The sequence below is a fragment of the Coturnix japonica genome, unplaced genomic scaffold, assembly GCF_054131305.1.
Source record: "Coturnix japonica strain WE unplaced genomic scaffold, WE-NBRP24 Scf104, whole genome shotgun sequence".
Classification (NCBI taxonomy): domain Eukaryota; kingdom Metazoa; phylum Chordata; class Aves; order Galliformes; family Phasianidae; genus Coturnix; species Coturnix japonica.
Genome location: NW_028189007.1, coordinates 100875 through 114922, shown reverse-complemented (window position 1 = coordinate 114922; position 14048 = coordinate 100875). Strand labels below are relative to the sequence as shown.

The window sequence follows — 14048 nt, the reverse complement described above, 5'->3', positions numbered from 1 at the left end:
CCATAAGTGCCCCCTGTGCCCCATAAGTGCCCATTGGGCCCCACCTCAGCCCCATAAGTGTCCATTGGGACCCACCTCAGCCCCATAAGTGTCCATTGGGACCCACCTCTGCCCCATAAGTGTCCATTGGGACCCACCTCAGCCCCATAAGTGCCCATTGGGACCCATCTCTGCCCCATAAGTGCCCATTGGGACCCACCTCAGCCCCATAAGTGGCTCCTCAGCCCCATAAGTGCCCATTGGGACCCATCTCTGCCCCATAAGTGTCCATTGGGACCCACCTCTGCCCCATAAGTGCCCATTGGGACCCACCTCTGCCCCATAAGTGTCCATTGGGACCCACCTCAGCCCCATAAGTGCCCATTGGGACCCATCTCTGCCCCATAACTGCCCCCTGTGCCCCATAAGTGCCCATTGGGACCCACCTCTGCCCCATAAGTGTCCATTGGGACCCACCTCTGCCCCATAAGTGCCCATTGGGACCCACCTCTGCCACATAAGTGTCCATTGGGACCCACCTCAGCCCCATAAGTGCCCCCTGTGCCCCATAAGTGCCCATTGGGACCCACCTCTGCCCCATAAGTGCCCATTGGGACCCACCTCTGCCCCATAAGTGTCCATTGGGACCCACCTCAGCCCCATAAGTGTCCATTGGGACCCACCTCTGCCCCATAAGTGTCCATTGGGACCCACCTCAGCCCCATAAGTGCCCATTGGGACCCATCTCTGCCCCATAACTGCCCCCTGTGCCCCATAAGTGCCCATTGGGACCCACCTCTGCCCCATAAGTGTCCATTGGGACCCACCTCTGCCCCATAAGTGCCCATTGGGACCCACCTCTGCCACATAAGTGTCCATTGGGACCCACCTCAGCCCCATAAGTGCCCCCTGTGCCCCATAAGTGCCCATTGGGACCCACCTCTGCCCCATAAGTGCCCATTGGGACCCACCTCTGCCCCATAAGTGTCCATTGGGACCCACCTCAGCCCCATAAGTGTCCATTGGGACCCACCTCTGCCCCATAAGTGTCCATTGGGACCCACCTCAGCCCCATAAGTGGCTCCTCAGCCCCATAAGTGCCCATTGGGACCCACCTCTGCCGCATAAGTGTCCATTGGGACCCATCTCTGCCCCATAAGTGCCCATTGGGACCCACCTCTGCCCCATAAGTGTCCATTGGGACCCATCTCTGCCCCATAAGTGCCCCCTGTGCCCCATAAGTGCCCATTGGGCCCCACCTCAGCCCCATAAGTGCCCATTGGGACCCACCTCAGCCCCATAAGTGTCCATTGGGACCCATCTCTGCCCCATAAGTGCCCCCTGTGCCCCATAAGTGCCCATTGGGACCCACCTCAGCCCCATAAGTGTCCATTGGGACCCATCTCTGCCCCATAAGTGCCCATTGGGACCCACCTCTGCCCCATAAGTGCCCATTGGGACCCACCTCAGCCCCATAAGTGCCCATTGGGACCCACCTCTGCCCCATAAGTGCCCATTGGGACCCACCTCTGCCCCATAAGTGCCCATTGGGACCCACCTCTGCCCCATAAGTGCCCATTGGGACCCACCTCTGCCCCATAAGTGTCCATTGGGACCCATTTCAGCCCCATAAGTGCCCATTGGGCCCCACCTCTGCCCCATAAGTGCCCATTGGGACCCACCTCAGCCCCATAAGTGGCTCCTCAGCCCCATAAGTGCCCATTGGGACCCATTGGGACCCATTTCAGCCCCATAAGTGGTCCTTCAGCCCCATAAGTGGTCTCTTAGCCCCATAAGTGCCCATTGGGACCCACCTCTGCCCCATAAGTGTCCATTGGGACCCATCTCTGCCCCATAAGTGCCCCCTGTGCCCCATAAGTGCCCATTGGGCCCCACCTCAGCCCCATAAGTGCCCATTGGGACCCACCTCAGCCCCATAAGTGTCCATTGGGACCCATCTCTGCCCCATAAGTGCCCCCTGTGCCCCATAAGTGCCCATTGGGACCCACCTCAGCCCCATAAGTGTCCATTGGGACCCATCTCTGCCCCATAAGTGCCCATTGGGACCCACCTCTGCCCCATAAGTGCCCATTGGGACCCACCTCAGCCTCATAAGTGTCCATTGGGACCCACCTCTGCCCCATAAGTGCCCATTGGGACCCACCTCTGCCCCATAAGTGCCCATTGGGACCCACCTCTGCCCCATAAGTGCCCATTGGGACCCACCTCTGCCCCATAAGTGTCCATTGGGACCCATTTCAGCCCCATAAGTGCCCATTGGGCCCCACCTCTGCCCCATAAGTGCCCATTGGGACCCACCTCAGCCCCATAAGTGGCTCCTCAGCCCCATAAGTGCCCATTGGGACCCATTGGGACCCATTTCAGCCCCATAAGTGGTCCTTCAGCCCCATAAGTGGTCTCTTAGCCCCATAAGTGCCCATTGGGACCCACCTCTGCCCCATAAGTGTCCCTTGGGACCCACCTCTGCCCCATAAGTGCCCATTGGGACCCACCTCTGCCCCATAAGTGGCTCCTCAGCCCCATAAGTGCCCATTGGGACCCATCTCAGCCCCATAAGTGCCCATTGGGACCCACCTCAGCCCCATAAGTGGCTCCTCAGCCCCATAAGTGTCCATTGGGACCCACCTCAGCCCCATAAGTGCCCATTGGGACCCACCTCTGCCCCATAAGTGCCCATTGGGACCCACCTCTGCCCCATAAGTGGCTCCTCAGCCCCATAAGTGCCCATTGGGACCCATCTCTGCCCCATAAGTGCCCATTGGGACCCATCTCTGCCCCATAAGTGTCCATTGGGACCACCTCAGCCCCATAAGTGCCCATTGGGACCCACCTCTGCCCCATAAGTGCCCATTGGGACCCATCTCAGCCCCATAAGTGCCCATTGGGACCCACCTCAGCCCCATAAGTGCCCATTGGGACCCACCTTTGCCCCATAAGTGCCCATTGGGACCCATCTCTGCCCCATAAGTGGCTCCTCAGCCCCATAAGTGTCCATTGGGACCCACCTCAGCCCCATAAGTGCCCATTGGGACCCATCTCTGCCCCATAACTGCCCCCTGTGCCCCATAAGTGCCCATTGGGACCCACCTCTGCCCCATAAGTGTCCATTGGGACCCACCTCTGCCCCATAAGTGCCCATTGGGACCCATCTCAGCCCCATAAGTGGCTCCTCAGCCCCATAAGTGCCCATTGGGACCCACCTCAGCCCCATAAGTGCCCATTGGGACCCATCTCAGCCCCATAAGTGGTCCTTCAGCCCCATAAGTGCCCATTGGGCCCCATCTCTGCCCCATAAGTGCCCAGCTGACCCACATCTATGGGGCTGCCCCACAGATGATCCCGGAGCTGCCCCCCGAATGGCTTCAGACCCCAGCTGAGCTCTTCAGGACCCCCGCGGTGGGTGAGTGCTATGGGGCGCCCCATAAGTGCCTCCTCTGCCCCATAAGTGCCATTTCCAGCCCCATAAGTGCCAGCTCTGCCCCATAAGTGCCATTTCCAGCCCCATAAGTGTAACTTCCAGCCCCATAAGTGTCACTTCTAGCCCCATAAGTGCTGCCTCTGCCCCATAAGTGTAACTTCCAGCCCCATAAGTGTAACTTCCAGCCCCATAAGTGCCATTTCCAGCCCCATAAGTGCCATTTCCAGCCCCATAAGTGCCATTTCCAGCCCCATAAGTGCCAGCTCTGCCCCATAAGTGCCATTTCCAGCCCCATAAGTGTCACTTCCAGCCCCATAAGTGTCACTTCCAGCCCCATAAGTGCCTCCTCTGCCCCATAAGTGCCATTTCCAGCCCCATAAGTGTCACTTCTAGCCCCATAAGTGCCAGCTCTGCCCCATAAGTGCCATTTCCAGCCCCATAAGTGCCAGCTCTGCCCCATAAGTGTCACTTACAGCCCCATAAGTGTCACTTCCAGCCCCATAAGTGCCAGCTCTGCCCCATAAGTGTCACTTCCAGCCCCATAAGTGCCAGCTCTGCCCCATAAGTGCCATTTCCAGCCCCATAAGTGCCCCATTCACCCCATAAGTGCCATTTCCAGCCCCATAAGTGTCACTTCCAGCCCCATAAGTGCCAGCTCTGCCCCATAAGTGTAACTTCCAGCCCCATAAGTGTCACTTCCAGCCCCATAAGTGCCATTTCCAGCCCCATAAGTGTCACTTCCAGCCCCATAAGTGTCACTTCCAGCCCTATAAGTGCCAGCTCTGCCCCATAAGTGCCATTTCCAGCCCCATAAGTGTCACTTCCAGCCCCATAAGTGTCACTTCCAGCCCCATAAGTGTCACTTCCAGCCCCATAAGTGCCATTTCCAGCCCCATAAGTGCCAGCTCTGCCCCATAAGTGTAACTTACAGCCCCATAAGTGCCATTTCCAGCCCCATAAGTGCCAGCTCTGCCCCATAAGTGCCATTTCCAGCCCCATAAGTGCCAGCTCTGCCCCATAAGTGCCAGCTCTGCCCCATAAGTGCCATTTCCAGCCCCATAAGTGTCACTTCCAGCCCCATAAGTGCCAGCTCTGCCCCATAAGTGCCATTTCCAGCCCCATAAGTGTCACTTCCAGCCCCATAAGTGCCAGCTCTGCCCCATAAGTGTCACTTCCAGCCCCATAAGTGCCATTTCCAGCCCCATAAGTGCCTCCTCTGCCCCATAAGTGCCATTTCCAGCCCCATAAGTGTCACTTCCAGCCCCATAAGTGCCATTTCCAGCCCCATAAGTGTAACTTACAGCCCCATAAGTGTCACTTCCAGCCCCATAAGTGCCAGCTCTGCCCCATAAGTGTCACTTCCAGCCCCATAAGTGTCACTTCCAGCCCTATAAGTGCCAGCTCTGCCCCATAAGTGCCATTTCCAGCCCCATAAGTGTCACTTCCAGCCCCATAAGTGCCAGCTCTGCCCCATAAGTGTAACTTACAGCCCCATAAGTGTCACTTCCAGCCCCATAAGTGCCAGCTCTGCCCCATAAGTGCCATTTCCAGCCCCATAAGTGTAACTTCCAGCCCCATAAGTGTAACTTCCAGCCCCATAAGTGCTGCCTCTGCCCCATAAGTGTCACTTCCAGCCCCATAAGTGCCATTTCCAGCCCCATAAGTGTCACTTCCAGCCCCATAAGTGCCAGCTCTGCCCCATAAGTGTCACTTCCAGCCCCATAAGTGTCACTTCCAGCCCCATAAGTGCCATTTCCAGCCCCATAAGTGCCAGCTCTGCCCCATAAGTGTAACTTATGGCCCCATAAGTGTCACTTCCAGCCCTATAAGTGCCAGCTCTGCCCCATAAGTGTCACTTCCAGCCCCATAAGTGTCACTTCCAGCCCCATAAGTGTAACTTCCAGCCCCATAAGTGTCACTTCCAGCCCTATAAGTGCCAGCTCTGCCCCATAAGTGCCATTTCCAGCCCCATAAGTGTCACTTCCAGCCCCATAAGTGCCAGCTCTGCCCCATAAGTGTCACTTCCAGCCCCATAAGTGTCACTTCCAGCCCCATAAGTGTCACTTCCAGCCCCATAAGTGCCAGCTCTGCCCCATAAGTGTAACTTATGGCCCCATAAGTGTCACTTCCAGCCCTATAAGTGCCAGCTCTGCCCCATAAGTGTCATTTCCAGCCCCATAAGTGTCAGCTCTGCCCCATAAGTGCCATTTCCAGCCCCATAAGTGCCAGCTCTGCCCCATAAGTGCCATTTCCAGCCCCATAAGTGTCACTTCCAGCCCCATAAGTGCCTCCTCTGCCCCATAAGTGCCATTTCCAGCCCCATAAGTGTCACTTCCAGCCCCATAAGTGCCTCCTCTGCCCCATAAGTGCCATTTCCAGCCCCATAAGTGTCACTTCCAGCCCCATAAGTGCCAGCTCTGCCCCATAAGTGTCACTTCCAGCCCCATAAGTGTCACTTCCAGCCCCATAAGTGTCACTTCCAGCCCCATAAGTGTCACTTCCAGCCCCATAAGTGCCATTTCCAGCCCCATAAGTGTCACTTCCAGCCCCATAAGTGTCACTTCTAGCCCCATAAGTGCCCCATTCACCCCATAAGTGCCCTCTCTGCCCCATAAGTGAACCCCATAAGTGTCCCCTCTGCCCCATAAGTGCCCCATTCACCCCATAAGTGCCCTCTCTGCCCCATAAGTGAACCCCATAAGTGCCTGTTCTACCCCATAAGTGCCTACCCTGCCCCATAAGTGCCCCATTCACCCCACAAGTGCCTTCTCTGACCCATAAGTGCCACCTCTGCCCCATAAGTTCCCACTGGGACCCCCACCTTAGCCCCATAAGATCCCCCCCAATCTATGGGGCAGCCCCATAAGATCCCACTGATCTATGGGGCAGCCCCACAAGTGCCTTCCCCCGCCCCATAGGATGGCTGCCCCCCCCTTTATGGGATCTATGGGTCAGAGCCGCCCGCCCCAAAGAACCGAAGCTGGAACCGGAACCGGAGCCCAGTGAAATGGAGGTGAGTTATGGGGCCAGACCCACAGCTATGGGGCGCTATGGGTCTCTATGGGTCTCTATGGGTCCCTATGGGTCTCTATGGGTCCCTATGGGTCTCTATGGGTTCCTATGGGCTCTCTATGGGTCCCCTATGGGTCCCTATGGGGTCCCTATGGGTCCCTATGGGTCGCTATGGGTCTCTATGGGTCTATGGGTCGCTATGGGTCTCTATGGGTCCCTATGGGTCTCTATGGGTCCCTATGGGTCCCTATGGGTCCCTATGGGTCGCTATGGGTCTCTATGGGTCCCTATGGGTCGCTATGGGTCCCTATGGGTCCCTATGGGTCTCTATGGGTCCCTATGGGTCTCTATGGGTCTCTATGGGTCTCTATGGGTCCCTATGGGGTCCCTGTGGGTCTCTATGGGTCTCTATGGGTCTCTATGGGGTCTTTATGGGGTCTCTATGGGTTTCTATGGGTCTCTATGGGTTCCTATGGGGTCCCTATGGATCACTATGGGTTCCTATGGGGTCTCTATGGGTCTCTATGGGTTCCTATGGGGCCCTATGGGTCACTATGGGTTCCTATGGGGTCTCTATGGGTTCCTATGGGGTCCCTATGGATCACTATGGGTCCCTATGGGTCTCTATGGGTCCCTATGGGTCCCTATGGGTCTCTATGGGGTCTCTATGGGTCCCTATGGGGTCCCTATGGGTCTCTATGGGTTCCTATGGGCTCTCTATGGGTCTCTATGGGTCTCCCTATGGGTCTCTATGGGTCCCTATGGGTCTCTATGGGTCTCTATGGGTTCCTATGGGGTCTCTATGGGTCTCTATGGGGTCGCTATGGGTTCCTATGGGCTCTCTGTGGGTCTCTATGGGGTCCCTATGGGTCTCTATGGGTCTCTATGGGTCTCTATGGGGTCTTTATGGGGTCTCTATGAATTCCTATGGGTCACTATGGGTTCCTATGGGGTCTCTATGGGTCCCTATGCATCTCTATGGGTCTCTATGGGTTCCTATGGGGTCTCTATGGGTCTGTATGGGACCTAATGTCCCCCTATGTGTCTCTATGTGTCTCTATGTGTCTCTATGGGTCTCTATGGGTTCCTATGGGTCCCTATGGGGTCCCTATGGGTCTCTATGGGTTCCTATGGGCTCTCTATGGGTCCCTATGGGTCTCTATGGGTCTGTATGGGTTCCTATGGGGTCCCTATGGGTCCCTATGGGTCTCTATAGGGTCTTTATGGGGTCTCTATGAATTCCTATGGGTCACTATGGGTCCCTGTGGGTCCCTATGGGTCCCTATGGGTCTCTATGGGTCACTATGGGTCTCTATGGGTCACTATGGGTTCCTATGGGGTCTCTATGGGTCCCTATGGGTCATTATGGGTTCCTATGGGTCCCTATGGGTCTGTATGGGACCTAATGTCCCCCTATGTGTCCCTATGGGTCTCTATGGGTCTCTATGGGTCCCTATGGGTCCCTATGGGTCCCTATGGGTCTCTATGGGTCTGTATGGGTCCCTATGGGTCCCTATGGGTCGCTATGGGTCTCTATGGGTCTCTGTGGGGTCCCTATGGGACGCTATGGGTCTCTATGGGTCCCTATGGGTCTCTATGGGTTCCTATGGGGTCCCTATGGGTCTCTATGGGGTCTCTATGGGTCCCTATGGGTCTCTATGGGTCTCTATGGGTTCCTATGGGCTCTCTATGGGTCCCTATGGGTCTCTATGGGGTCTTTATGGGGTCTCTATGAATTCCTATGGGTCGCTATGGGTCTCTATGGGTCTCTATGGGTCCCTATGGGTCTCTATGGGTCACTATGGGTCCCTATGGGTCCCTATGGGTCGCTATGGGTCTCTATGGGTCTCTATGGGTCCCTATGGGTTCCTATGGGGTCTCTATGGGTTCCTATGGGGTCTCTATGGGTTCCTATGGGGTCCCTATGGGTCTCTATGGGGTCTTTATGGGGTCTCTATGGGTCCCTATGGGTCCCTATGGGTCGCTATGTGTCTCTATGGGTCTCTATGGGTTCCTATGGGCTCTCTATGGGTCTCTATGGGGTCCCTGTGGGGTCCCTATGGGTCTCTATGGGTCTCTATGGGTTTCTATGGGTCTCTATGGGTCCCTATGGGTCTCTATGGGTTTCTATGGGTCTCTATGGATCCCTATGGGTCACTATGGGTCCCTATGGGTTCCTATGGGCTCTCTATGGGTCTCTATGGGGTCTCTATGGGTCTCTATGGGTCCCTATGGGTTCCTATGGGGTCTCTATGGGTTCCTATGGGCTCTCTATGGGTTCCTATGGGGTCCCTATGGGTCTCTATGGGGTCTTTATGGGGTCTCTATGGGTCTCTATGGGTCTCTATGGGTCCCTATGGGTCTCTATGGGTCCCTATGGGTCTCTATGGGTCCCTATGGGTCCCTATGGGTCTCTGTGGGTCCCTATGGGTTCCTATGGGGTCTCTATGGGTTCCTATGGGGTCCCTATGGGTCTGTATGGGTCTCTATGGGGTCTCTATGGGTCCCTATGGGTCTCTATGGGGTCGTTATGGGGTCTCTATGAATTCCTATGGGGTCCCTATGGGTCCCTATGGGTCCCTATGGGTCTCTATGGGTTCCTATGGGGTCTCTATGGGTCTCTATGGGTCTCTATGGGTTCCTATGGGGTCTCTATGGGGTCCCTATGGGTCTCTATGGGTCTCTATGGGTCTCTATGAATTCCTATGGGTCACTATGGGGTTCCTGTGGGTCCCTATGGGTCCCTATGGGTCTCTATGGGTCCCTATGGGTCTCTATGGGTTCCTATGGGGTCCCTATGGGTCCCTATGGGTCCCTATGGGTCTCTATGGGTCTCTATGGGTCTCTATGGGGTCTTTATGGGGTCTCTATGAATTCCTATGGGTCACTATGGGTTCCTATGGGGTCTCTATGGGTCCCTATGGGTCTCTATGGGTCCCTATGGGTCCCTATGGGTCCCTATGGGTCTCTATGGGTCCCTATGGGTCATTATGGGTTCCTATGGGTCCCTATGGGTCCCTATGGGTCCCTATGGGTCGCTATGGGTCTCTATGGGTTCCTATGGGTTCCTATGGGTCCCTATGGGTCCCTATGGGTCTCTATGGGGTTCCTATGGGGTTCCTATGGGGTCCCTATGGGTCTCTATGGGTTCCTATGGGCTCTCTATGGGTCTCTATGGGGTCTCTATGGGTCCCTATGGGTCCCTATGGGTCTCTATGGGTCTCTATGGGTTCCTATGGGGTCCCTATGGGTCCCTATGGGTCTCTATGGGTCCCTATGGGTCCCTATGGGTCCCTATGGGTCTCTATGGGTCCCTATGGGTCTCTATGGGTCCCTATGGGTCGCTATGGGTCCCTATGGGGTCTCTATGGATCCCTATGGGGTCTCTATGGGTCCCTATGGGTCTCTATGGGTCTCTATGGGTCCCTATGTGTCCCTATGTGTCCCTATGTGTCCCTATGGGTCTCTGTGGGTCCCTATGGGTCTCTATGGGTCTCTATGGGGTCCCTATGGGTCCCTATGGGTCTCTATGGGTCTCTATGGGTTCCTATGGGGTCCCTATGGGTCCCTATGGGTCTCTATGGGGTCTTTATGGGGTCTCTATGGGTCCCTATGGGTCGCTATGTGTCTCTATGGGTCTCTATGGGTTCCTATGGGCTCTCTATGGGTCTCTATGGGGTCCCTGTGGGGTCCCTATGGGTCTCTATGGGTCTCTATGGGTTTCTATGGGTCTCTATGGGTCCCTATGGGTCTCTATGGGTTTCTATGGGTCTCTATGGATCCCTATGGGTCACTATGGGTCCCTATGGGTTCCTATGGGCTCTCTATGGGTCTCTATGGGGTCTCTATGGGTCTCTATGGGTCCCTATGGGATCTCTATGGGTCCCTATGGGTCTCTATGGGTTCCTATGGGCTCTCTATGGGTTCCTATGGGCTCTCTATGGGTCTCTATGGGTCTCTGTGGGGTCCCTATGGGTCGCTATGGGTCCCTATGGGTCCTATGGGTCGCTATGGGTCTCTATGGGTTCCTATGGGGTTCCTATGGGTCCCTATGGGTCTCTATGGGTCCCTATGGGTCCCTATGGGTCTCTATGGGTCTCTATGGGTCCCTATGGGTCTCTATGGGTCCCTATGGGGTCCCTATGGGTCCCTATGGGTCTCTATGGGGTCTCTATGGGGTCTCTATGGGTCCTTATGGGTCTCTATGGGTCCCTATGGGTCTCTATGGGTCCCTATGGGTCTCTATGGGTTCCTATAGGGTCTCTATGGGTCTGTATGGGACCTAATGTCCCCCTATGGGTCCCTATGGGTCTCTATGGGTCGCTATGGGTCTCTATGGGTCCCTATGGGTCCCTATGGGTCTCTATGGGTCCCTATGGGTCTCTATGGGTCTCTATGGGTCTCTATGGGTCCCTATGGGTCCCTATGGGTCTCTATGGGTCCCTATGGGTCTCTATGGGTCTCTATGGGTCTCTATGGGTCCCTATGGGTCCCTATGGGTCCCTATGGGTCTCTATGGGTCCCTATGGGTCTCTATGGGTCACTATGGGTCTCTATGGGTCTCTATGGGTCTCTATGGGTCCCTATGGGTCTCTATGGGTCACTATGGGTTCCTATGGGGTCTCTATGGGTTCCTATGGGGTCCCTATGGGTCTCTATGGGTTCCTATGGGGTCCCTATGGGTCCCTATGGGTCTCTATGGGTCCCTATGGGTCTCTATGGGGTCTCTATGGGGTCTCTATGGGTCTCTATGTGTCCCTATGGGTCTCTATGGGTCCCTGTGGGTCTCTATGGGTCCCTATGGGTCTCTATGGGTCTCTATGGGTCCCAACGTGTCCCTATGGGCTGTGACCCCATACAGGTGCCCAGGGAGGTCCTGGAGCCGAGTGTGGGGCTGCTGCCATCATCAGGTATGGGGGGAAATGTGGGGTTGGGGTGTCTATGGGGTGTCTATGGGGCTCTATGGGGTGTCTATGGGGTGTCTATGGGGCTCTATGGGGTGTCTATGGGGCTCTATGGGGTGTCTATGAGGCACTATGGGGGGCTATGGGGTCGTATGGGGTGTCTATGGGGCACTATGGGGTGTCTATGGGGCACTATGGGGTGTCTATGGGGCTCTATGGGGTGTCTATGGGGCACTATGGGGTGTCTATGGGGCTCTATGGGGTGTCTATGAGGCACTATGGGGTGTCTATGGGGCTCTATGGGGTGTCTGTGGGTCTCTATGGGGTGTCTATGGGGCTCTATGGGGTGTCTATGGGGCACTATGGGGTGTCTATGGGGCACTATGGGGTGTCTATGGGGCTCTATGGGGTGTCTATGGGGCTCTATGGGGTGTCTATGGGGCTCTATGGGGTGTCTGTGGGTCTCTATGGGGTGTCTATGGGGCACTATGGGGCTCTATGGGGTGTCTATGGGGCACTATGGGGTGTCTATGGGGCACTATGGGGGGCTGTGGGGCAATATGGGGTGTCTATGGGGCTCTATGGGGTGTCTATGGGGCACTATGGGGTGTCTATGGGGCACTATGGGGTGTCTATGGGGCACTATGGGTGTCTATGGGGCACTATGGGGTGTCTATGGGGCACTATGGGGTGTCTGTGGGGCTCTATGGGGCTCTATGGGGTGTCTATGGGGCACTATGGGGTGTCTATGGGGTCTCTATGGGGTGTCTATGGGGCACTATGGGGCTCTATGGGGTGTCTATGGGGCTCTATGGGGTGTCTATGGGGCACTATGGGGTGTCTATGGGGCTCTATGGGGTGTCTATGGGGCACTATGGGGTGTCTATGGGGCACTATGGGGTGTCTATGGGGCTCTATGGGGTGTCTATGGGGCACTATGGGGTGTCTATGGGGTACTATGGGGTGTCTATGGGGCACTATGGGGTGTCTATGGGGCACTATGGGGTGTCTATGGGGCTCTATGGGGGGCTGTGGGGCACTATGGGGTGTCTATGGGGCACTATGGGGTGTCTGTGGGGCTCTATGGGGTGTCTATGGGGCACTATGGGGTGTCTATTGGGCTCTATGGGGTGTCTATGGGGCACTATGGGGTGTCTATGGGGCTCTATGGGGTGTATGGGGCTCTATGGGGTGTCTATGGGGCACTATGGGCTGTCTATGGGGCACTATGGGGTGTCTATGGGGCTCTATGGGGTGTCTATGGGGCACTATGGGGTGTCTATGGGGTCTCTATGGGGTGTCTATGGGGCACTATGGGGCTCTATGGGGTGTCTATGGGGCTCTATGGGGTGTCTATGGGGCACTATGGGGTGTCTATGGGGCTCTATGGGGTGTCTATGGGGCACTATGGGGTGTCTATGGGGCACTATGGGGTGTCTATGGGGCTCTATGGGGTGTCTATGGGGCACTATGGGGTGTCTATGGGGTACTATGGGGTGTCTATGGGGCACTATGGGGTGTCTATGGGGCACTATGGGGTGTCTATGGGGCTCTATGGGGGGCTGTGGGGCACTATGGGGTGTCTATGGGGCACTATGGGGTGTCTGTGGGGCTCTATGGGGTGTCTATGGGGCACTATGGGGTGTCTATTGGGCTCTATGGGGTGTCTATGGGGCACTATGGGGTGTCTATGGGGCTCTATGGGGTGTATGGGGCTCTATGGGGTGTCTATGGGGCACTATGGGCTGTCTATGGGGCACTATGGGGTGTCTATGGGGCTCTATGGGGTGTCTATGGGGCACTATGGGGTGTCTATGGGGCTCTATGGGGTGTCTATGGGGCACTATGGGGCTCTGTGGGGCTCAATGGGGTGTCTATGGGGCTCTATGGGGTGTCTATGGGGCACTATGGGGGGCTGTGGGGCTCTATGGGGTGTCTATGGGGCACTATGGGGTGTCTATGGGGCACTATGGGCCTCTATGGGGTGATATGGGGTGTCTATGGGGCACTATGGGGTGTCTATGGGGCTCTATGGGGTGTCTGTGGGGCTCTATGGGGCTCTATGGGGTGTCTATGGGGTGTCTATGGGGCACTATGGGGTGTCTATGGGGCTCTATGGGGTGATATGGGGTGGCTATGGGGCACTATGGGTCCCTATGGGTCTCTATGGGTCCCTATGGGTCCCTATGGGTCTCTATAGGTCCCTATGGGTCCCTATGGGTCTTTATGGGGTCTCTATGTGTCCCTATGGGTCCCTATGTGTCTCTATGGGTCTCTATGGGTCTCTATGGGTCTCTATGGGTCCCTATGGGTCCCTATGGGTCCCTATGGGTCTCTTATGGGTCGCTATGGGTCTCTATGGGTCTCTATGTGTCCCTATGGGTCCCTATGGGTCCCTATGGGTCCCTATGGGTCCCTATGGGTCTCTATGGGTCCCTATGGGTCCCTATGGGTCCCTATGGGTCTCTATGGGTCCCTATGGGTCTCTATGGGTCTCTGTGGGTCTCTATGGGTCTCTATGGGTCTCTATGTGTCCCTATGGGTCTCTATGGGTCTCTATGGGTCCCTATGGGTCCCTATGGGTCTCTATGGGTCCCTATGGGTCTCTATGGGTCTCTATGGGTCTCTATGTGTCCCTATGGGTCTCTATGGGTCTCTATGGGTCTCTATGGGTCTCTATGGGTCTCTATGGGTCTCTATGGGTCCCTATAGGT

The 14048-nt window shown here is 56.0% G+C and overlaps 1 protein-coding gene across 25 annotated transcripts in view; it reads left to right on the top strand.

The window, feature by feature from the left end:
- Positions 1 to 14048, top strand: part of REC8 (REC8 meiotic recombination protein) — a 44806-nt gene that overhangs the window by 27608 nt on the left and 3150 nt on the right. For 24 of the 25 annotated variants that reach the window (XM_085534960.1, XM_085534961.1, XM_085534957.1 and 21 more), the window contains 3 exons: positions 3334 to 3400; positions 6337 to 6431; positions 11292 to 11340. In XM_085534960.1, coding sequence (XP_085391086.1) covers positions 3334 to 3400; positions 6337 to 6431; positions 11292 to 11340 — 211 coding nt within the window. Of the gene's footprint in view, positions 1 to 3333; positions 3401 to 6336; positions 6432 to 11291; positions 11341 to 14048 lie in introns of those variants that run through there. The other variant, XR_014941707.1, reaches the window with a different exon arrangement.